Genomic DNA, 24,879 nt, shown 5'->3' on the forward strand with positions numbered 1-24,879 from the left:
AAACCTATCTGAACCCTGGATCTAACATTTGAACTACTCAGACATAGCAAAGCAATTCATATCAATGGATAAATAGAAACTCATAGAATAGATGATAAGAAAATGAAACAAGGAGTTCCAATCACAAGTGATCTTCTCTTCCAAATGAAACTTGTAACAAAACTAGGTCTAGAAAAGAAAAGCTCTCTCTGCCGTCAAACACTTAGGCAGTATATATTCTACTAGGTTAAAAACTCGTCAGGGCATTTTGGTAATTTGGTTTGGCCTTGGTTTTTAAGTCTGCTAAATCCAAAATATCGCGTCTGGTGTCTCGACATCGATCGACGGTACTTGTGTACATCGATCGATATTAATCTTCATCTGTCGAGGCATTTCCTGATATCGATCGTCAGCACTGATGCGTATCGATCGATTATTCTTCCTCTCGTCGACCTCTAAGTGGTCAGCTCGGGTGAAATGTCCTTTATGCTCCAAAATGCTCCAAAGTCATAGCTTTACTCCGAAATGCACCTGAACCTGAAAACATACCTAGAAGAGTAGAAAACATAGATATATATATATATATATAGTAAAATAATAATATACCATGGATAAAAATGGGTCAAATCCAAGGTATATCAGCAACCTTATGAAACCCACTCTTATGCTAAGAATACAATTTCAGTTACAACCCTAATGCACATGTCATATGGGACTATATATACACAATAGTCAAGTTGGCTAACCTAGCATATCTACCCAATATTTACTAAATACCCAAATATGGTAAGTTTCCTAAAACTCATACGAAGTCTTAAGGAACTTCCCATTGTGAGATCTCCTTTCTCCAAGGTGAATCTCTTCATGCTTGTCCTCCAAGATGTCTTCGCATTAACTCTAATTTGGTCAACAGTCCGTTCGTCAAGTCTCAATCTTCAACTTCGTCTTTTTCATCCGTATGCACACTCATTGTCGTAGACTCTGCTCCACTCGTTGTTTTACTTGCGTCTGTATCAGAATGTACACCTGATCTTTGCATCTTCGACATCTTGTTTTACGGGAGGTTTTTACGTAAAATTTGTTAAAAATCGCAAAAACCTTATCCGATGAAATTTTTCGACATTTCTAGTTCATATTTGGATAGAAACTGTTTTATTTCTTATACAAAGTTTTGTTCTCATATTATTCTTAAAATAGGCTCGGATTATGCGGTGAAATTCTTTCGACATTTCTAGTTCATATTTGTGTAAACTATATTTTCTCCGAAGATTTTAGTTGTTGCTTTTGCAATGACCGATTTGACCCAACAAATATACACCGATACCCATATACCCTCGCTAAAGGCATTTATGTGTGAAAAAAGCTCTTGCTAAACCCATTTTTACTAGTCAAAAAAAAAATTAACCAAAAAGTTTTTTTTTTTTGCAACAAACGGCTATTCTATTACTCAAACTTGAGATTGTCTGGGTAACCAGACCGAAATAGAATAACCAATAAAACAAAGAGATCTAGGAAAAGAACAGGCATTCTTAGCTAGTGAATCAGCAATCTCATTTTGTGTTCTTGGGAAGTAGCTAATCTTGGAGTCCGAAAAACAGAACTAAAAGAGTTTGAATGACCTCCAGCTCAGTTGAGAAGTTTGGTCAAGCTTGTGGGTCCGTTATCATTGCAACCAGGTCCTTACAATCTGTCCCAAATCTCTGACATGTCAAATGTTGTATTGATATCACTCAAATTACCCTAAAGAGTGTTACTCTCATCAAAAGAGGTTCAGATGTAGTACTTAGGGATCGAATCCACAGAGACTCTAGGATTACTCAACAGACTTAAATAATTAGAAATGAAGATAGACTAAGAGGTTTTAATAGTTTTAAAAGCAGTAAATGATAAATCGAAAATAATAGTGAAACGATAGATTGAATTGAAGTGGTTTCAAGAATGGGAAACAGCTAGATTCAGGTAAATCTCAGGTATGAAATGCATGCACTTAGTTTAGACTAAAGGGTTTGATGGTTTTTGAATTAAACAATGATTTAACCGGATAGGTTATCTTCACTAGATCTCTGATCTCAACTGTCGTATGTTAATCTCGAGAGAGTGTCGATCGATGTGACTTGATGCACATCGACCGATACACCTTTGTAACAATCAACCGACAAAACGATAGTTGCGTCGATCGATGGTTATTCTAGCGAGCTTTGCGAATGGGTTTAACTTGTTCTCTAATCTTCTCAGACCAACTGTCGTTGCGCCTGAGTTAGTTAGATCACGTAAGTGGGTTCAGGTATTGAGAGAAAACGGTTAGTTGGACTCAATTAATCCTAAGATCTAAAATGAAGGTGATCAATCTCAATTTTAGCATTAAGTTCACAAGCAATGAAAGAACAATCAAAACACCTTTTTAATAGTCATAGTAGCAGTACATAATTTCAACCATGGTGAGAAACTTAAATCTAACAAATGGTTTACTCAAACATATTCATGAGAGACAAAGTCATGATGGCGTGAAATAAACTCAAATGAAACATAGAACACAAATAGATAGAGTAAAAGAAATAAAGGAGTTCAAGATCTTCTTTGTTTTGCAGTCTCAGATCTATCTCTCCAATCCTAAGCTCTTCTAATGGTAGCCAAAAATGCTCCTTCTCCAAACTAGGTATTTTGCAAGTGTCTCTCTCAAAGTAAAACTGTAACAAAAAGCTCCCCTTGCCGTCAAAACACTTAGGCAGTATATAGTCTACTAGGTTAAAAACTCGTCAGGGCATTTTCGTAATTTAGCTTGGACTTGGGCTTCAAGTCCGCTGGATCTAAAATGTCGCATGTCCAATGTCTCGACATCGATCGATGGTACTTGTGTACATCGATCGATATTAATCTTCATTTGTCGAGGCATCTGATGGTGTCGATCGACAGCACTGGATGTGCATCGATCGATTGTTCTTCCTCTCGTCGACCTCTATATGGTCAGCTCGGATGAAATGTCTTTTAAACTCCAAAATGCTTCAAAGTCATAGCTTTACTCCGAAATGCACCTGAACCTGAAAATATACCTAGAAGAGTAGAAAACATAGATATATATATATATAGTAAAACGCCTATATACCATGGATGAAAACGGGTCAAATCCAAGGTATATCATATATCATGCTCTCCATTGCCCATTTTAACGCCTCTAGTTTCGAGTGTAATGCTGTCTCACGTCTCCTCAAGTTCTGTGTCCCCATAAGTTGAATCTTCCCCATGCTATCTTTCCAAACCCATCCAATTCCACTAAATTGAGCTGTAGAGGTCCATGAACCATCCACAATACAAATATTACCCAAGCTTAAGGCTTGTGATTTTTCAACAGTATGTGCATGTGGAGGAACAAGTATAGTATCCTTTGCATTGTACCAAGCTTGGCCTTCACTCTCTGCATACATGACTAGTTCTAATTGGTCTCTGTCTATACCTATAAATAGCTTATCATTCCTAGCCTTCCAAATATACCAGATTATCAAAACATAACGGTCTCTATTATCTTCTGGCTTCATAATACTACTCTTCCTCCAAAAGAGATAGTTCATATTGGCGTATATACTCGATACATGGAAAGTCTGAGAGCTTGATGGTGGTGTTGATGATAATGCCAATGCTTGTAAAGCCGGTGGGCATTCGAAGATCGCATGAGTAACAGTTTCTTCTGACTCTCCACATCTTGGGTAGTAGTTATCACATCGCATATTGCGGCGTACCAGATTCTTTGTTATCGCTACATGTCCTGAGATTAATTGTCATATAGAATTATAAATCTTTTGTGGTGCATTCACTTTCCAAGAAAAAGCTTGAAGTTTGGTTAAAGTGGATTGTAGAACTTCTATTTCCTCGTCAGCTGTCATCAAATTTGTAACAATCCAATATCCAGACTTGAGTGTATATTGACTATCTTAAGTGTAGCTCCAGCAAAATGTATCACATCGATGGGTAGAACTTCTAAATCATCAGCATGTCTTCTTGATCTACATATTGTTCCAATAGTTGAGCATCCCACTGCTTTGATTCAAAATTAATAAGACTGTTGACGGTTATCTTTGGATGTACTACTGGGGCCCGGGGGCGAGCCGGCCTTGCTGGTGTTGAGGGAATATATGGATCCTGCTACACATTAATTTCATATCATGAATGCAGTTTTTTTCTGATACCCAAAAGTAGTAGCTTCCTTGCGGCTATAATACTCGTCCACACATAAGATGGAGTATCCACTGCGCCAATTCGCAAAGGCGAACTAAGGCGGTAATATTTTTCCCGCAGAACTCTTGCCACTAATGAATGTAGAAATTGAACAAGATGCCAAAGCTGGTTCTCTAAAAGAGCTAAGTTGAATTCATGGACCATGTGGAAACCAATCCCTCTCTCCTCTCGAGATGTGCACATTTTCTCCCATTTAACCTAGTGAATTCCTCGTTTTGGTGGATTCGAGCTTCACCAGAATTGTGCAATGGTATTTGCAAGATTTTCACATATCTCCAACAGAAGTAAGAAACTAGACATGACTGACATAAGTCGGAAGAGTTAGCAAGATAGATTTTAACAAGACATAACCAAAAAGTTTAAAGAAAAAACAATTAAATAAAGATTTTTTCTTTTTGACACCAATTGAAAAATCAAGGCTGCGTCAGAAAAAAGAATTATTTTCATACAAATTCCCGGCCCACGTGAAAATCAGAGAGTCACAACTTTTGTTTTGCTAAAAATCTAAGATATGAAAAAACGTTGAGTTTGTATGTGTTTGCTTGGTTTCTTACAAGAGAGGTTGACAATGTTTGGGGTATGTCGTACTCTTGTCTTCGTGCCAGTTGTATGAAAGGGGAAAAGGACAAACAAACGAGAGGCAACCAGTAAGAAATTAATAATTGCGGAGAAAAAAGAATAATGATTGATGAAAGAAAATACAGAAAGTGATGACAAAAAAAAATATACAAAAAATGCCCATGTGATTTATGCGCACGTGCAAGTCTCCGGTCTTTTTTTACATCAAATGCTTTTTAATTACTCAAGGTAAAAGTGATTTTTAAATCTATTAGGATAAACCTGTCCTACAGACAGATAAGCAAACTGAAAATAATAAAAAAAATATTTAAAATTTTAATATAGGAGTAAAAATATTTATTTTCTCTAAACAAAAAAAAATTAATTTTTACTATTTGTTTTGTTTTTTATTAATAATCAAAAGCTCGATAAATTAATATGAATTTATTATTTTTCATTAATGTAATTATTTTACATTTTCAATATTTGATTTACTTTTGTTATTAAAGTAAGTAAAATGAAATCACATTGACTCTAAACTGTACAAAAAAAAACTAAGATGGGCAAACTCATCTTTCATTATTAAGTAAATACATAAAACAAAAATTTTCTTTGAATCACCTTTTGATTGCACCAGCCCCACTCATTTTGGGTTTCACCAGTTCATGGACCATGAAGTTATCAATAGCAGTCTGCTGAGTTGGATCGGATCCTGTAGAAAACAACAAAAAAAACACTTGAATGTGAGGAAAAAAACCAGCTTTAGACACAAGTTGAAGCACTTAACATAAATCAAGGAAAGACTCACCTTTCCATTCAACATGGGCCAATGGTCGAGTTAACATTGCCAACAACCTATTGACATCAACAACAAACAAATACACCGTAAGACAAAAATCAAATAATACTTCTTTCACTAACAACTTAATTTCTCGCCCTAGAGACACCCTTCCCAAGGTAATCTGATCCACTATTCTTGAGCTCAAGAGTCTCGTATTTACCAATTGATACCTTGATGTATAGATATCGACCTATATTGTTATCAGATTAATATATGGCAATCATGATCTTCATTTATATGAATCAAAATCAGTCACTAACAATCATTTAACGGAAGACCAGAGAACTTATCCAAGTCATGAAATCTAGGTGAAGCTGTACAGAGGTGAAAGATCAATAAAAACATATCCGTCGCAAGAAACTTATAAACATTATCAAGACCATGATCGATGATCATCTATCATCTTCTCATAATATGTATTTACACTATATAAAGCCTTGAGGACACAACTTTGGTATAACAGTATGCTTTCTAATCGTTATTAGGTGCAATAGATAGGAGATTAACATAGCAGGCCGTCAGTAGCAAGTATTGTACTCGTAGTAGTGACACGTCGTTTTGCTTCAATGGAACACGCACGGAGCTTCCGTTGTAGAGCCTCTTCGAAATCTTCTACATGATACTTCAAGTATCGTTCGATAGTTGTACTATCCATTAGAGATACACCATGAATGAAAATGTTTTTCAAGCTTGCATTTTCAAGAATCCCATTATATTCTTAATTAACCTAGTCCAATATAATCATTGATAAATCATTATAAATTCTGAAAGACCAATCTAACATTGGAGGAGATGATGATGATTAATCCAATAAGAACATCAATCAAACTGATTCCACACATACTTAAAACAATCTTAATCGCTGGAAACAGAAGAGCTCATAAATTACCGCCACATGCGTCGGGGAGCTTGAAACAACACATCGCTAAAACCTCCCCGACAAAACTTGGAGGCAAGACCGCCGTCGCTGCAACCTCCCTAGCGGAAGCGGATCTTAACTTTTGGTTTCGGTGAATGTTGAACTCCAGGAATCTAAAAAAATAAGTGTATTTTGCTGTTTAAACAGATTGATAAGATGCTTTTAAACAGATTTATACTTGCAGAAACACCGACTCACCAAAGTAAAACACACATTCAAGGTGACATTGTGGTTGATTGAATTAATAAGGGATTATTACGACAGTTTCAGTGATAGAGATGATACATATGAAGTGCAGACGTCTCCGGAAAACAACGAAGAGAGACGATCGCGAGAAGCATAATAAGGATTTACTTTCTTTGGGTAATGGGTCTGTCTGCATATCAAGCATAACCCATATGTTTTCAAAGTCCAAAAACACATCTACATATATAAAGAAATTAATCGGAAAAGCCCAAACACACAAATAGAAAAGTTAATGAAACGCAATAATTTAGTGTTAACGGACACATATCAACTCGTGAGGCTTCCAATTGATGAGGTGGCCACATGAGAAGAAAATAAAACTCTTTTATATATATATAGATAGATAGATATCAAAAATTGACGGAAAAAAACATCTATGAAAAGCACGTATAGTTTTGGGTAAGGAATCTGCAATATGGTTCTGTTCTCTTGGTATGTGGATGATATTAAAATTAAGAGAAATTGCACTCTATATACAAAACTTCTTTGCTAATTAGGTGAATACCCTAAATCCCACATGATGGTACATTGATTGGTAGACACCAAAGTTTACTGTTATAGGCAGATTGTTAATATCCATGTTATTTTTGTATTATGAGCAAATTGACTCTAAAATTAATCACTAATACCATTTCCGTCAATTCTGTAAAAAAATTTGGCCATACTGTCATATTTTGAATTGATTTTCTATAAACCACAGAAGTGCATTTATGCAAAGGTGACAAGTGGCTCTCTTTGTTTCCGAGACCTAAAATTATTCTTCTCCAGTTTTATCTAGCCATACTCAATTATATCCATTTTTATTATAAATCCAAAGTCAATGATCCATATACCAAAAAACATATAAGCTGCAAACATAAAGTTTGTGTATTTGTATTTATTGCGGATGAGCCACTTCAGAGCTTTTTGAGTTTACATCAAACTATGCATGCATTCACTTTGAGAATATCTTACCAGCTCGAGCAAATCTCTTGTGATTCCCTTAAAAAAATATATTATTACTAGATTTCTAGTAACACCAAATTATCAATGGATAAGAATCTTTGGATTTTTTGTTTCATTCTTCTACCAGAACAAATAATCAAAATTAGAATACATATTTGTTATTGGAAAAATAGTTAAAACGATGGTGTTGAAACAAGAGCCCAAATTTGTAAAACCAATAAATAATTAAAATTGCATATTTAACTAATTCATCAGATTCTCCGTATTTAAAATAACTAGTGGTATTCCGGCGCTACGGGCCGGGTTCGTATGTTTTATTTTCTAATGAATTTAATTGTTTTTGATCCATATGATAATTGATTAGAGATAGTAGTGTATTACTTTGTTTTGAAATATGTCAAAGAGGATGTGTTTGTTTTGTGATTATGTTGTATGACTTTGATATTTGTGTTATTCACATGAGAAATTTTCATGTTTACCATTTTTTTGGTATCATTATTCATGCTTACCACTAATAAAGATACATTTTAAAAAATATGATCTTTATTAAGAGTCAAAAGATTCTTATACCTTTATTTTCTCTATATATAATATAATAAAAATAATAAATAATAAATTTATGTTTTTGAATTATAATTTTCAAATTCGAACTTCTTTTTTTGAATTTTTGAAAACTGAAATGATTTTTGAAACTATTTTCTAAAAGTTTTTATATTATTTAAGTATTTATTTATATATTTATTAGAATCCTAAATTTCACACTCCAAAAACTCTACCCCATCCGTCAAACTATAAACTCTAAGTCTAGATTAGTTAACTCTATGGTTATAAATGTCTTTTTCCCTTTTTTAAAATGAAGGTAAAAATAATTATTGTAAATATGAAAAGTGGTATTATGAATGTGGTGTTTTTGACAATTTTTCTATTCACATTGTATTTCGTTTTGCTGATATTGTGTTTTTTAAATTTTTTTTTAGTTTTGATTTGAGCAGTTCTTAGGGTTTGTGTTTGAACAAAGATAAGAGGATCAGTATATAAAGAAGGATGAATATAGGGAGATGAAACGAAAACATAAAGACCAAATTGATTGATGAAATAAAAGAGGAGTTTCGTTTGTGTAAAGTGGATCGATCAGAGCTCAGTCTCTCTACAGTTTCAAGCAGAGAAGACGAAGAGGTGGAGGCGTAGATCATCGACACTTCCGTCTATGTTATCTTTTGTTTATTGTGATTGGCGATAGACGAAGCCCAAGCCTAAAGCGACGAAGCCCAGCCAAAAAATATATGCACCTGAGACCCAAACGTAACACAATAGACTCAAGCCCATCTGACGTGTCAAAATATTGGAGGAATATTTTTAGTGACGTGGACAGTTTAGAATTTCAAGATATCTTGCTTTTAATATTGTGACTAGTGGTATTCCGGCGGGTTCGTAAGTTTTATTCTCCAATGATTTTTCCGGATGTTCTTGCCGTGTCATTCTTACTCAGATAACTCTCTTTTTCTCCTTGTTAATGCTGCTGCGAATCCTCCATCTTCTTCCTCGTAGATGTGTAAAGCATGCTTCTGTTTACGGTTCGTATTCTTTGACTATTCTTTGACTTTGGTGCAGAATTGTGCATTTTTGAACCGACTAATTATCGTTTACATTTAAATGCAGTATAAGGGTGCCCGAAATTTGTTGATAGATGATTGAAAAGAGTTATTGACCAACTGAAACAAAGTTACTTTCGTTTGCATAGCTATAAAGTATTGAAAATTCTGGATGTTATGGGCCTGTTATCTACATGTACTGATTGATTTTTCCAAGTATCAGATTAATTCATGTAAAAAACTGAACGATAATCAATATTTTGGTTAATGTTTGAGACTATTAGATTTTGCTTTCCTAGCGAATAGGGAACGGTGTTTGAGAACATGATATTAATATTTTTAAATGCAAAAAGAAGACTGATATGACTAAAATGTTCTAAACAAAAAACTGGAAATAAATTACAATAAAAAAAACTGGAAATAACAGAAATTTTGTAGTACTCAGACGTAAGTGTGTGGAAATCTTATTTAAAAACTAATGCATAGAAAAAGCCATCATGTCTTGCAACTTAAGCACCCCTTGATCTTTTAACGTTTTTACTCATTTCGTGTCTTCTCTGCACAATCCCAATCTTCCTCCACAGGTGCCCCCTCTCCTGTGCTGCTTCCTTCAACAGAGTTGTCACGTGGATCTGATGCCTCACCTCTTCCACCTTCAACATTACCATCATTCACAGTGTGCTCTTAAGTCCAATACTGTGGTTTCTTTGATTGCTCCAGCATCTGGCATATTATCTTCAGGGTTGTCATTCCCACCCTGTTAATGTGTTTCCTGATAAGTATAACCAAGGAAATAAAATTTCATAGATCTAGACATTTCTAAAGAACTTACATGAACCTCAAAATTATGCTGGGGAGGGCGCTGGTTGTTGTCAAGAATGCAAGAGACGGTGAAGCTCTGATGTTTTGCAGTGAAGTTGAAGTTAGGTAGGTTCAATTGGAAGGTTAAAGTGCTCCCAACAATCTCCTATAAGCATTGTGGAAGGTCACAATCCTGTGGGTCTTGTACACCTGCGGCCTTCATAAGCAAAAGAATGTGAAAATATTAGTAACTGCTTCCTGAAAAATAAGAACGTGACTTATCTACTGATACCAACAGCGTTCACCTCATTGCAGGAAGCCCATGTGAATGATGTAAACCCACCCTATAATTTCCGGAGATCAATTATATTTGATTAACGGCGTACCTGAGTAGGAGATTTCAGGACGAAGTCATTAAGCTCTGCTACCATTTGATCAATTTTCTTAACACCCCCATATTTTGTAGGGCTGGAGGTCAAGCCTTTGCCACTCCCCTATGTCAAAAAGACAAACAAAACAGATTCTCTCTCTTCGCTCTAGATGTCATAACTCCATTGAAGCTAGCCTCTCGATCCAGAGCTTCGGATCCTTCCCTTCGGCTTCTTTGCTAGCTCTCCTTGCTTAGGCGTTCGCTTTTTGCTTGGTTTGGTCTCAAGCGCTCAGTTTTTTCGGCCTCTCTCCACTGACACCGGAGCGTGGCCTTCACAGGTTGGTCTTGACATTTGGTTCTCAAAGGTCACAGGCGGCGAGGTGGTGCTCGGGTTGTCATTCCCGCCTCGGTGTCTCCGTCTGGTCTTTTCGCTTCCGAGGACCACTTCAGCTATTACAGCTCTAGTGGTAGTGGTAGACAACGAACCGCTCAGAACCAATGGTGATCACTTGCCCATCAGGTAGCTCGTAGTTCTTCTCAACACATGAGCTACTTTTGACTTTCTCAAGCTCTTGCTTGTAGTCAAGACCGATGTCGCAAAGCTTATTTTTACATCTGAGACAATTTCACGCTCTGATGTGGTGGTGAAATAATAACCACGCTCGGTTAAGATCTTCATCAACGCATGAGTGACGTCAAGACCCTCAAAATCAAGACACATGATAGCATGTGGAAGGGCATAACCTTCATAGATAGGAACAATGCGGCTCAGACCATCTCCTGTTGTAGATTACTGTGAGGTTGTTTAAGTGAGCATTGACAGTTAGAGAACCAATAAACACCAACTAACAACTTTATAACAGTAGGCTTCAGGATACGTACCCGTCTACTTGGATACACGTTGGATAGCCTGATTTTTGTCGTTGTAGGTTCTCTTGATGCCACATGCTTCACCAAAAATATATGTAGCAAATACTGGTAACAAATGTAGAATACAGATGCAATATTATTGACCACCTAATATGATAAAGAATTATCCGGTGAAATAGTGTTAGGATTAGTTAGAGCCGTGGCTCTGTTCATATTTCTGAAACCTGATTTATTCAGTTGGGTCTAGAAAGAGTTGAGTCTTTGAGCCCCAATAAATCCGTGGACCAAAGTCGACTGAAAAAAAAACTAAGCAGTCTGATAGTTTTCATTGCTTAAGTGAATCGAAATTGATAAACAAATTGAAATAGAGGAGTTGAATGAGAGTAACCTTCTCATCGAGGAAAACCATGTCAACGCCTATAAGCTCTCCTGCTTCTTCACATTCCTAGCCTCCAAAAAAAAAAAAGACTTCCCAAAACGGTCTCCTTGCAACACACAGCCTTAAAATCAGAATAATATAGTTGAGTAATCGCTATGGACGATCTGGTTCTAGGGTTTTTAGGAGAGGATGATTTGAATAAGTTTTGTGATTTCACCTTGACGCCATATGTATAGTGGCTTCGATTGATGGGGGAAGTTGAAAAATCTGAACTGATAAGGAGTAAGCGAGATGAATTGAGATCAATTAAATTACACTGTTGAATTGAATCGAGGGGGAGACAGAGAGAAAGACGTTTGTTTAATAAGATAACATCGAGAACGAACTGGTTAAGATCTTAGAGAGCATGGAAGGATCTCTGGTGCTTGCTTTGATGCTGAAACGAAAACAGTAAGAAGTGCTCGGTTTCTTTGCTCTTCGATCGGAGAAGACGGAGAGGTAAAGGCGAGGAGAATCTTATCCTTCGACGGTTTGTTTTTGTGATCTGTGTCCAAATAAAACTCCAATAAAGCCCAAATGGCAAGCTTTACGGATGAAGCCCACAAGGTATACTGCTCAGACTTTGGACAAAATTAACACCGCGAAGCCCGTCTGACGTGTGTCTAATTAGACGTTCCTTATTGGCTTGAATTACTTATCCTACGTGGACATGTTCCCTATTCAGTATATTGGCCTTTTAGTATAGTATAGATGATTATCGCAAGTTTGTTAATGTATTAGAAACAGTTTGAATCATTATTTAAGTACTTAATTCATATTCCAATAATTATAAAAATTAATTGCATTTTCTTAGCCGTCAGCTTTTTGAGCTCAACTTAAAACTTTTACATTATTCAAATACAAACAGACTGACTGACTACATGTGAGATGCAAGACAATAAATTTTATTTGAAATATTAAACTTCTTGTGATAAAAAAATCAGTTTTAATACTTTTAACTATGAATTATGAAAAGCATCTTCAATCCACCATTTTATTTCTATTCTAATTCTTTTATATTTTCTATTGTAAAGTGAAAATGAATATTGATATAATAGTTAATATTAAAGATGGGCAAATATCTGGAGAAAACCAAAATAGACCAACTCAGCCAAACTGACCCAAACCAAATCAAATTATATATCCTAACCATTTGGTTAAAGGTTTTATCTATCCAAATAGTTTCGTTTAATTTGGTTTTAATCAAACAAAACCTAAAACCAAATGGTTTATTTAATTAAATTAACTAAATATAATAATTATACTAAGATTTCAGATATTTAAACATCTAACTTAAAACACAACACATAATTTTATACATTTTACTTTTGAATAAAGAGAAAAAACACAACTAATAATAAAATAAAAAACTACGAATCTTAAACATCATCAAAACCGAAAAAATACCTATAATATTTATATTAGATTCGAATACACATTTTTATCTTGCGATCATTTTTTTTATTTGTTTTAGACCTACCAATGAACTGATGGTGTGTTAAGACCTCGTGGAAGGAGAGCTTTTTTTTTTCCACAATCTCAGACGTCCCTATCAATCTCTTTAACTTCTTCTCGCCTATGATTGTTTTCGACTATTTTTAACCGGTTGTTCCCTACAAATACACATTCTTTCCTTGCCATCACTTTTCTACTCTATTTCAGACCTACCAGTGAACTAAAGAAGTGTAAAGAACTTGTGCAACTTCTTATCGACTGCTTAGTAAACATCTTGACAAGAACATCATAAATTAGCTATCTGTCTTGAGAAACTTGGGAAATAAGAAGAATGAAAGGCTTCTCAGAAATTGGTTCAACACAAATTTATATTTCATTATAAGTCAATTATTTTTTGATGTTTGAGCTTTTAGAAAACAACTGTATTTGATGTACAAATTAGATTTTTGATGAATATAATTTAATATTTATTTTAAAAATTAGTTTTTTTTTTCATTTTAAAAATAAAAAATTTGACAAAGTTGAGAATTTTTTTACTCTAAAATAAAATTTACCAGTCTTGCGGAAAGGAGGAACGTGAGCTGCTATACCAAATCCCAGGCTGGCTATCGGGGACCGAGTAATAAGGCCATGTTCTGCAGGGGAAAAGATCATCTCTTTCAGGAGCAAGAGCAGTTGGCGGAGAAGCAAGAATAAATCCAAGTGGCCAGCTGAAATGGAATTGGATTATCTATCGGTCATTGAGAAATACATAGACTTAGAGGGTGGTCCCCTTTTCTCGTGTAAAAGCAATCAGAATTCGAACATGCTGCATTTTACTGGGAAGGATCGTGGCGAAGGCACTCTCCTAATGGGCGGAAATTGCAGCCCCTCTTTCGCTTGGTTAATTAGGGAGCCAATCAGTATGTCATTAAGATAATAAGATTGAAGATACATTTATTTGATTATTGACAAAATAAAACTAAAAAGTTTGTTACAAATCTGGAGTTGATTTTATTGAAGGTGATTGGTTGAGTGTAACTTTATTTTAAAGTATGTGCTGTAAAATTTAGTCTATTGATTTTTGTTTTTGAAGATGTAAAAATTAAATAGAAAAAATAAAGATAATATGTATATGCTTCTATAAGCCTAAAAATTGATTTAAAGCGTAATTGGTAATTTTAAAGTCTGTCAATAAAAATTAAAGCTAAAACATGTATTTACATTCTAACTAATCATCCCATTATCACTGATTATACAGTTTATGTATAAAGTTTTGGATTTTGGTCTTTTTATATATTCTTTTCCTGGGGGCATAATAAAGTCTTACAAAAATGAATCTTTTTATCAAGAATAGAGTCATACTTGTTTTCAAGTGCGTAATTGTGCTTAAATTTAACGGTTTTATTTTGATAATCATATATTTTCAATTTTTGAAAAGAAGCAGCACAGCACACTCAGTGGCATAATATTGGGAGGATCTTGAATTTTGGGCTATTTAAGGAAACTAAAGTATTGAAATTAGGATTGTACACTACAGTAGTTTAGATACTTTAGCTTTTAAAAAAAATTAATTTTTTTATTAAAATTAAATACATTTTTCAAAGAATATAAATACATGACGCTATGAGATAGTATAAAATAAGTTAAAAAAAAAACAAATAATTTATACACAAACTCTCCCCTCTCCTTACTCTTGTTTTTCTCTGACAAAGTTATGGGAGAACAGCACATCTCAGCTACAGTTCCCCGTGACAGAACAGATGAACAGGTTTTGATTAAAGTTTCTCAATTTTGATTTGTTCTCTGCTTTACATTTTACTTTGATTGTTCACTGAATCATCTCTTCTTCTCAATGATTCTTGTTTCGTACTCTACAATTTTCTAGTTATATAAACTTAAAGAGATTATTGTTCTGTGTTCATTCCATTACTAGTTCTTGTCTTTAAACGTTCATTCCATTACTAGTTTTTTTTTTTGTTTGACAAAAGAAAAACTTTCTTTTTAAATTCCATTACCAACCCTTGTCTTCAAACGTAATTCTGTTTTCTTGAACACAATAAGAATTACTTCTCAGGATCTCTGAAGTCTCTTAATAGTTAACTTAGAAATATATAAGAGATCTGTATAGACCATCATAAAACTCGAGATCTTTCAGCAAGAAAAAAATAAAAAAAAATTCAGTGTTAGCATTTTTGGTATGATGATGGATCGTTTTGTTGCAGGCAATCTTGGCTTTGAAGAAAGGTGCACAACTTCTGAAATGTCGGAGAAGAGGAAACCCAAAATTCTGTCCTTTTAAACTCTCAATGGTGGGTTGTTTTGGATCTTCGAATTGGAATCCCATAAAAATATTAAAAAAAAGCAAAGAGAAAGTAATCATTTAAAGGGTTTTGTAAAGTTGTATTCTTTTGCTTTTTGAAGGATGAGAAGTATCTAATTTGGTACTCAGGACAAGATGAGAGACAGCTGAGATTGAGCTCGGTTATAACGATCGTTCGAGGACAGATCACGGTATGTCTGAGTATAAGATTTGGATTGTTCCTTAAGATTAAAGGTGATGATGCAGCGTGTCTTTCTCTATCTATAAGCCGAAGTTTGAGAAGCAAGCTCAACCGGATCGAAAAGAGCAGTCGTTTTCACTCGTCTATGCAAATGGAGAATACACTCTTGATCTTGTAAGTTGGGTTTTGTTCAACGACTTTTTTGTATAAATGTTCTTGAACATGTCTTGTTGGTGATGTTAGATATGCAAGGATAAAGCACAAGCAGACTCTTGGTTTAAAGGCCTTAGAGCTGTGATAACGAAGCACCACAATGCTAGATCTTCTGTGAATCTAAGGACAAGCAGGGGAGCTCAAAGTTGTATCAATAGCCCTGCGGGGTTTATCCGCAGGAAACAGAATCTTGGACTTGTCGAAGAAACCCCTGACTTCACTCAGGTAAACTAAAAAAACTCTCTTCTTGCCTTGATATCGTTTCTTGATGTCTGTGTGTGTTATGTTCTTGAAGATACGCAGTTTATGTGCGAGTCCATCCACATTACTTGAGGAACGGTGTTTGTGGTTGTCAGGCTCTTCAGACAGTTTCTACTCCGCGGAATCAGCTGGTTCAGATGGGTTCGGCCCAGTTTCTCCTTACTACGAAGCAGACTGTGACCAGACAGGTTCAGAGCTTAGCAAGAAGCATTCATCACAAAGATTTTATGTTTCTCCCCCTCACACTGTAACTCAGCCAACTGCAAGATCCAATGTCCTCAAGGACGTAATGATATGGGGAGCTACAAGGGGTCTTATCGAGGGATCAAAGAATCAGAACGATGCTTTATCTCCTCAGCTTTTAGAGTCGGCCACCATGTTTGATGTACAAAGCATTTCTCTGGGTGCAAAACACGCTGCGCTGGTTACGAGACAAGGTGAAGTGTTTTGTTGGGGCAATGGAAACAGTGGTAAGCTTGGTCTTAAAGTGAACCTTGACATCGACCATCCGAAACGCGTTGAATCACTCGAAGGTGTTGCGGTTGGATCAGTGGCTTGTAGCGATCACCAAACATGCGCTGTTACCGAATCCGGAGAGCTGTATCTGTGGGGAATAGACGGTGGAACTATTGGAGAATCAGGAAGACAGTTCTTAACTCGGAAAATAGCTGATCTCTTTGGTGGATCTTTGAGGGTTTACAGTGTCGCTTGCGGCGCGTGGCACACAGCGATTGTGACATTTTCTGGTCAGCTTTACACATACGGTAGTGGAACCTTTGGAGTTCTTGGACATGGGAGCCTTGAGAGTGTTACAAAGCCAAAAGAAGTGGAGTCTTTGAAGCGAATGAAGGTGGTATCTGTTTCTTGTGGACCGTGGCACACGGCTGCAATAGTGGAAACCTCCACCATCGACAGGAAATATCACAATGCCAAGAGTTGTGGAAAGCTGTTTACTTGGGGAGATGGAGATAAAGGAAGGTTAGGTCACGTGGACAGCAAGAGAAAGCTCGTGCCGACTTGTGTTTCGGAGTTGATTGATCAAGATTTCGTTAAAGTCTCATGCGGATGGACTTTAACTGTTGCACTCAGCAACAGAGGAACAGTTTATACGATGGGCAGCTCAATTCATGGCCAGTTGGGATGTCCAAGAGCCAAGGATAAGTCGGTAAATACTGTTTTAGGCAATTTAACAAGACAATTTGTCAAGGAGATTGCTTGTGGTTCACATCATGTAGCTGTGTTGACTTCTTTTGGTAATGTTTATACTTGGGGAAAAGGCGCCAACGGACAACTTGGGTTAGGCGATGTTAGAGATAGAAACTCGCCGGTTCTTGTTGAGTCTTTAGGAGACAGGTTGGTGGAAAGTGTAGCTTGTGGGTTGAGTTTAACGGCTGCGATTTGCTTACACAAAGACATCTCTTTGACTGATCAAAGCGCTTGCAGTTCTTGCAAGTCAGCTTTTGGATTCACAAGGAAGAAACATAACTGTTACAACTGTGGTCTCTTGTTCTGCAATGCATGTAGTAGCAAGAAAGCAGTTAATGCTTCCTTGGCACCAAACAAGGGCAAACTTTCTCGAGTCTGCGATTCTTGCTTCAATCATCTATGGAGAATAACAGAGTTTTCAAACAAGGTTAAGATGGACAATCGAACTCCAAGGATGCAGTTGGTTACTAATGCACGAAGGTTATCTGGCGAATGGACAGAAACTGAATCACAGAATCAGATTCAGAATATTCCACAAGCTAATAGTTCTTCAGATGGACAGCCTCGATGGGGACAAGTCTCTGCTCCTTCTCTGTTTCTTTTTGACAAAATGTCACTATCTTTGACAAGTCCTGAGGATATATCAGTCTCATCCAGAAGACCATCTTCTACAAAGATCTCGACCTCGTCTGAGACGAACAAGATCTTTATCGACGAAATCGAAAGGCTAAAGGCCGAGGTATAGTACTTTTACCTTCTCATATACAATAGCTTCATATTATACAAATAAAGATTCCATTTTTCTTGCAAATGTAGGTAAGAAATCTCCAGAAGCAGTGTGAACTTGGTAACGATAAGATTGAAGAATGTCAAAGAGAGTTTGAGAAGACATCACAAGTTGCTAAAGAAGAAGCTGAGAAGGCTAAAGTTGCTAAAGAGATAATAAAAGCTATGGCCTCAAGGGTAAATATATAAATTAGCAAACATTGTTTAAAAAAAAAAAAATCTTTTTGTTTATAACATGATCCACATTTCTGTCTATTTGCTTGCAGCTTCAGACGAACAAGGAGAAACCGAACAATCCTAAGACTGGCATTGCATGCAATCCGTCTAAAGTCTCGCCCATCTTTGATGATGATTCAGTTTCCGCTCCATATTTCACACCAATTACCACGACTTGTTCACAATCCAAAGACAAACAAATTGTAGAAAAATGTTCAAGCCGTGAAAGCAACATTAGGCTATTGGTAAATGCATCGCCAGCCATCACAAGAACAGGGTATATGCAAAATGGAACACAAGAATCGACAGCAGAACAAGTAGAGCAATATGAGCCCGGTGTATATATAACTTTCACGGCCTTGCCTTGCGGTCAGAAGACGCTTAAACGCGTACGATTTAGGTAAAAGATATTCTTGATTTAGGCCCTGTTCGTTTGCTCACCCAGGTGATCCATCTGGGTGAAGATGCAAATTGATGTTCGTTTAGTGCATTATAATGCTACATCCAGATGGATCACCCAGCTGAATTTTTAAAAACTCATCTCAAATTCTCACCCAAATGAAGGTGAGTCTTGATGGTGCATCTGGATGCAGATGCATCTAGTTCAGACCAAAATGATAAATGACAAAAATGACCTTTTAAAATCAAAATATTATTTTCAAACCGTAAATTCTATATTTGCATATACATTTTTCCGCTATAACAAAAAAATACATTTTCTCTTAAAAACTGAAAAACACACTTTCCCGCCAAAACTGCAAGATGCATTTTTCCGCAAAAAAACATAAAACACACATTTTCATAAAAACACATGTTTCGGCTAAACCAGTAAAACCGCACTTTTCGACCAAAACCGAAAAACGCATTTTCCCGCCAAAACGCATTTTCCCGCCAAAACTCCAAAAAACATTTTCCAGCCAAAACCGCAAAAAGCATTTTCCGCCAAAACAGGAAAAAACGCATTTCCTCGCCAAAACCGAGAAACACAATTTTCCCGCCAAAACCGAAAAACGGAATTTTCCAGCCAAAACCGGAAAACAGAATTTTCGCGCTAAAACTGGAAAACGAAAAATTTCCCGCCAAAACTGAAAAACACAATTTTAACGCCAAAACCGAAAAATGAAATTTTTCCGCCAAAACTGGAAAAACGTATTTTCCCGCTAAAATCGGAAAACGTATTTTCCCGCTAAAACCGGAAAAACACATTTTTCCGCTAAAACCGAAAAAATGCATTTTTCCGCTAAAACCGGGAAAACGCATTTTTCCGCTAAAACCGGAAAACACATTTTCCCGCTAAAACCGGAAAAACGCATTTTCCCGCTAAAACCGGAAAAACGCATTTTCCCGCTAAAACCGGAAAAATGCATTTTTCCGCAAAAACCGGAAAAACGTATTTTCCCGCCAAAACCGGAAAAATGTATTTTCCCGCCAAAACCGGAAAAAAACGTATCTTCCCGCCAAAACCGGAAAAATGTATTTTCCCGCCAAAACCGGAAAAAACGTATCTTCCCGCCAAAACCGGAAAAACACATTTTCCCACCAAAACCGGAAAAGAGCATTTTCCCGCAAAAACCGGAAAACTGAATTTTCCCGCGAAAACCGGAAAACTGAATTTTCCCGCGAAAACCGGAAAACTGAATTTTCCCACCAAAACCGGAAAAATGTATTTTCCCGCCAAAACCGCAAAAATGACTTTCCAGCCAAAACGCAAAAAATGTTTTTTTCCGCCAAAATCGTGAAAAAAAACTTTTCCCGTCAAAAACACTTTTCCCGCCAAAACTTCAAAACACACTTTTTCCGTCCAAACCGCAAAAACGTATTTTCCGCCAAACCCATAAAACGTATTTTCCATAAAAATGCATTTTTTCGCGAAAAACACATATTTCCTCAAAAACCGCAAAAATATTTTCCGCCAAAACCGTAAAAATGATATTTTTCCGCCGAAACGTTAAAAATTATATTTTAGTCATTTTATTAACAAGTTCACCTGGATGCAGATGAAAGTTAAAAAATAAAAATCAAACGAACATAGTTGCATTCAGATGATTCATCTGGATGCATGGACGAAATGAAGAAACGAACAACACCCAGATGGAGCATCTGGGTAGGACATCTAGATGGACCATCTGGATGCATCTTCGAGATGTACAAACGAACAGGGCCTTAGTAATATTAGGTTTCAAGTGTGCAAGTGTTGATGTGATTGTTGCTAATTTTGGTTGCAGTCGAAAGAGGTTTTCAGAGAAGGAAGCACAAAGATGGTGGGAGGAGAAACAAGTTTTAGTCTATAACCAGTATGATGCTGAAGCATGAACTAATTGACAATGTAATTCTATTTTTAATATGGTTTTCGTCTTTTTCAACAACTCTAACTTGTTTTTTTTTTCAACAACTCTTAACTCGTTTTTGATCATTTTCCTTGTTAAATGCTATTTTAGTCAAAAAAGCTCTTTCTAAGATTTTTTGAGAGATTTGCTCTAAATAGTTTCTGTAGGATTTCTGATTGAAAATCATGAAACAATAAACATATAAACGATAATGTAATAAGTCAGACTCTGGACATCATTAGAAGACTTCTCCCGGAGATGATTTTTTTTTATATAAATAAAATTTACATATTTTCTTTCTCTCTCTCAAATGACTGTAACAAAAATGCAATGCATCTCACTCTAAAACTCTCTAAACTCTCTCTAATTTTTTTGAATTTGAAAACACCAAATTTTATATCAAATTGTTCATTTTTATGTCTTATATATTTCTCATTAATTTATCTTGTTTTTGCAGATTTTTCATTCATGGTTTTCATCTTCTTTTTTTTAAAAAGTAGATCTATAATTTTTTATATGTACTTTATGTGTGTTATATGTTATATTCCAAAAAGTTATAGATTCAACATAGTATGACTGTTGAAACGTTATTATTTTTTTTTTTTGAATTGAATGTTAAATTTAATTAAAAAAAAAAGACCTTGTTACAACTATGTGTATCCATTCCTAAGATTTTCTGTACAAGTCTAGAGAAAAAACCAAATAGAAGAATAGCAATTTTTCTCCCTTAACTCATCAACCTCCTCATCCTTTATCCACCTTCTCAAATCTACCTAGCTTTCACTCCTACTAGGCAGCCAGCTCTCACTCCTACTGGATCTCCTCATCACAAATCAACCTTCCCAAGTCTACCTAGCTCTCACTCCTACTAGGCAGCCAGCTCTCACTCCTACTGGATGTCCAGCTCTCACTCCTACTAGACCTTCTCAACCAGAACTCACAAAAATAAGATTCGAGCTCACTCCCTTCATCGAGTGCTAAACCAAAAAACCATTCCTCCTTCCAACTCCTTATTGCCTCTCCTCTGCATAATGAAAACATTCCTCATGTTCTTATCCAGCCTTATGGCCAAAACTTCACTTGGGGTAGGTTTCTCATCATGTTTCCTTCTATTTCTTTCCATCCAAATTGCATGCACAGCATCTTGCATCATATATCGAGTGACAAAAAGTTTTATTTTGCTCCAGCTTCTACGCATAGTTGTGAGTTGAATTAAACTCTCCCAATCTCCCGTGAACTGACCTTGCAAGACCCCTTCCATTAGCACTTCCCATATTTGCATAGAGTAAGGGCATTTGAAAAAAGGTGCTCTACAGTCTCCAAAGGATGTCTACACAAAACACACGAACCATCCGCTTTGACACTCCAAGTTATTATACGATCTCCAGTGGAAAGCCTCCCTAGCATCACCATCCAAGTGACAAAAGCATATTTGGGAATAGCATGTTTAAACCATACAGTAGAGTGCCATGAGCAACAAAGATGCTTCTCTCGAATATTTTGCCAAGTATCACAAGTGAAAAAAGCAGCTTTGTATCTACCCTTCTCATTCCTCCACAGAGACACATCCTCCTCATCAACCCACTTCTCCTTCATCTTCTCAATTTCCAACTCCACTGCATTTAGAATATGAACTCGATGATGTCTCCTCCTGTGACTTTTACAAGCTTCCACAGTATCTTTTGCACGTATGCCCAGATCAATGTGTCCTCTACCACTCAAAACCTCTTGTAGACGACCCATTGGAGACCAAGCTTCAAACCAAAAGGACGCTTTCTTTCCATTTCGCACCTCCACTTGATATAAACTTTTTGCAATCTCACGACATTTTAGAAGCTTTTTCCACATCCATGAACCACTCTGTGTGTTCTCCTTTATCATCCAAATAGAACCCTTTCTTGTAAGATAAGTTTGTATCCAATTGACCCAAAGAGAACGTGTTGATAGGATCCTCCAAAGCAACTTTAGACAGCAAACTAAGTTAACCTCCTTTAAAGGTCTGACACCCAACCCACTTTCTTGCTTTGTTCTGCAGACATCTCTCCATACAACTTTAGTTTTTCTCCCATTTAGCTCCGGACCAGACCAAAGAAAGCTTGAACACAGTCTCTCGATTTCCTTGATGCAACCACTGGGTAATCTAAATGCAGCCATCCAGAAATTTGTCAAACTCATAATAACAGAGTTGATAAGTTGTAAACGTCCCGCATATGAAAGAAACCTTCCCGTCCACGAACTCACTCTCTTCCGGATTTTCTCTATCAGAGGGAGATAATCAAGCACAGTCATTCTCTTCGTTAATAAGGGAAGCCCCAAGTAGCGTACCGGAAGTGACCCTGTAGCAAACTGAAAATCTCTCAGAATTTCTTCTCTCTTCTGCATATTACCCGCCATAAACAGAGTGGACTTTTCCATACTAATCTTCAACCCACTCATTCTATCAAAATCATCAAACTCCCTGAGAATTCCTTCAATTGAATTCCGAGTTCCATCTGCAAACACCCTTAGATCATCAGCAAAACACAGATGTGTGAGATCAATATTTTGCACTTCGGATGAAAACCAATTTGACCTCCACGCGCCGCTTCATCTAACATTTTTGACAGAACGTTCATACAAATAACAAACAGGTATGGCGACAACGAGCAGCCTTGTCTTAACCCTCTCTTACTCTGGAAATAACCCGCCAACTCTCCATTGACTTGCACTGAGAAGGAAGGTTACACATAGAGAAATCCAGGCGATAAACTTGTCCGGGAGACCCAAGGCCGTTAAAGTGTTGATGAGAAAGGACCAATGGACTGAGTCAAAAGCCTTTGATATGTCTATTTGCATAGCACATCTAGCAGAGATATCTTCCTGATGATAGTCTTTAACTAGTTATGTTGCCAGCAAAACATTCTCCATAAGCAGCCTTTCCTTTATAAACGCAGATTGATTTAACATAATGAATTTAGGAAGCACACATTTTAACCTGTTTGCTATGATCATTGAGATAGCTTTATACAGAACGTTGCAACAGGAGATGGGACGGTAATCTTTCATCATCTTAGATTCCTCCTTCTTTGGTATCAAAGCCAATATGGTAGAGTTTACTCCCTTTGGTAGAAACCCCTTCACAAAGAAAGACTGTATTGCCACTATAACATCGTCTCCAATTACTTCCCACGCTTCCTTAAAGAATTCAGATGTATAAACGTCTGGCCCTGGAGACTTACTACCCGGCATATGAAATATAACCTCCTTTATTTCTTCTCTTGTGACTTCTCTCTCAAGGTTCCTGCAATCCATCTCACTACATTGATACCCCAACAGCTCCTTCAGTCTATCCACTGAAACACCTTCGAAATCATCCGGTTGCTTCGTCATAAACTCCGCGAAGAAACTTTCTGCTTCTGCTTTAATCTCTTCATCCGTCTTTGCCAAAGACCCATCTGCTCTCTGTATTTCATGGATGGCATTCCTAATTTCTCGAAGCTTTGCTGAGTTTTGAAAAAACTTGTTATTACCATCCCCTACATCAAGCCAGTGCACCTTCTAGCATTGCTTGAGAAACTCTTCTTCCAACTCTGCCAAGCGTTTCCATCTTGTATTTGCTTCATTTTCCGCACGCATAGCTTCCATAGTAGGATTGTTTAACGTCTCTCCCTGCTTTTGACATAAAACCTGATACGCCTCACCGGTTTTTCTTGAGATATCTCCTAACTTCATTTTACTCAGGGCTCTCAGTGGCTGCTTCAAAGCTTTTAGCTGCTTCGTAAGACGAAACATAGCAGAAGTTGAGTTGAATAACTTCTCATAATCCTTCCATTGATCTTCCATTAAAGGTTTGAACTCTGGCATCTTCGATATTGCATTAGTGAACTTGAAAGGTGTTGTAGGCACAGGGGGGGGGGGGGGTAACCCACGAATTGGTTGAAGAAGGAACCAAGGTTTCAACCTGAAAACAAGAGAACCGATTTTTATGAGTTTTTAGAGTTTTATAATGCAAACAGAAACAATTATGAAAACAAATGAGATGATAATGATAATAAAACAAGATAAATAAACAAAGAGAAGGGATAGTGATATCACTCAAATTACCCTAAAGAGTGTTACTCTCATCAAAAGAGGTTCAGGTGTAGTACTTAGGGATCGAATCCACAGAGACTCTAGGATTACTC

At 36.6% G+C, this 24,879-nt stretch overlaps 2 protein-coding genes across 2 annotated transcripts; one reads left to right on the forward strand and one right to left on the reverse strand.

Moving 5' to 3' along the window:
• Positions 1-14,920: 14,920 nt before the first annotated feature.
• On the forward strand, positions 14,921-20,702 carry LOC103849089 (PH, RCC1 and FYVE domains-containing protein 1). The gene is made up of 9 exons (XM_009125904.3): positions 14,921-14,974; positions 15,429-15,515; positions 15,628-15,717; positions 15,795-15,881; positions 15,951-16,145; positions 16,216-18,126; positions 18,204-18,350; positions 18,440-18,789; positions 20,615-20,702. Exons 1-9 carry the CDS (start codon positions 14,921-14,923, stop codon positions 20,700-20,702), a joined length of 3,009 nt encoding a protein of 1,002 aa, XP_009124152.1.
• A 981-nt stretch (positions 20,703-21,683) lies between these two features.
• Positions 21,684-24,559, reverse strand: LOC103849097. The gene is made up of 6 exons (XM_033273481.1): positions 24,328-24,559; positions 23,691-24,231; positions 22,938-23,219; positions 22,703-22,856; positions 22,127-22,588; positions 21,684-22,046 (listed from the first exon to the last, which is right to left on the reverse strand). Exons 1-6 carry the CDS (start codon positions 24,557-24,559, stop codon positions 21,684-21,686), a joined length of 2,034 nt encoding a protein of 677 aa, XP_033129372.1.
• Positions 24,560-24,879: the final 320 nt, after the last annotated feature.

This window comes from Brassica rapa, chromosome A06 (genome assembly GCF_000309985.2).
Source record: "Brassica rapa cultivar Chiifu-401-42 chromosome A06, CAAS_Brap_v3.01, whole genome shotgun sequence".
Lineage (NCBI taxonomy): Eukaryota > Viridiplantae > Streptophyta > Magnoliopsida > Brassicales > Brassicaceae > Brassica > Brassica rapa.

What these genes read in the sequence shown, in the direction of transcription:
- LOC103849097 (XM_033273481.1), bottom strand. Translation starts at nt 24,559, where the DNA reads ATGCCAGAGTTCAAACCTTTAATGGAAGATCAATGGAAGGATTATGAG. An exon ending in TCAATGATCATAGCAAACAG is followed by an intron (nt 23,220 to 23,690) that starts GTTAAAATGTGT and finishes TGATGATCTAAG; the next exon opens with GGTGTTTGCAGATGGAACTC. An exon ending in ATGCTTTTGTCACTTGGATG is followed by an intron (nt 22,047 to 22,126) that starts GTGATGCTAGGG and finishes TGTTTTGTGTAG; the next exon opens with ACATCCTTTGGAGACTGTAG.
- LOC103849089 (XM_009125904.3), top strand. Translation starts at nt 14,921, where the DNA reads ATGGGAGAACAGCACATCTCAGCTACAGTTCCCCGTGACAGAACAGAT. An exon ending in GTGACAGAACAGATGAACAG is followed by an intron (nt 14,975 to 15,428) that starts GTTTTGATTAAA and finishes GTTTTGTTGCAG; the next exon opens with GCAATCTTGGCTTTGAAGAA. An exon ending in AAACCCCTGACTTCACTCAG is followed by an intron (nt 16,146 to 16,215) that starts GTAAACTAAAAA and finishes ATGTTCTTGAAG; the next exon opens with ATACGCAGTTTATGTGCGAG.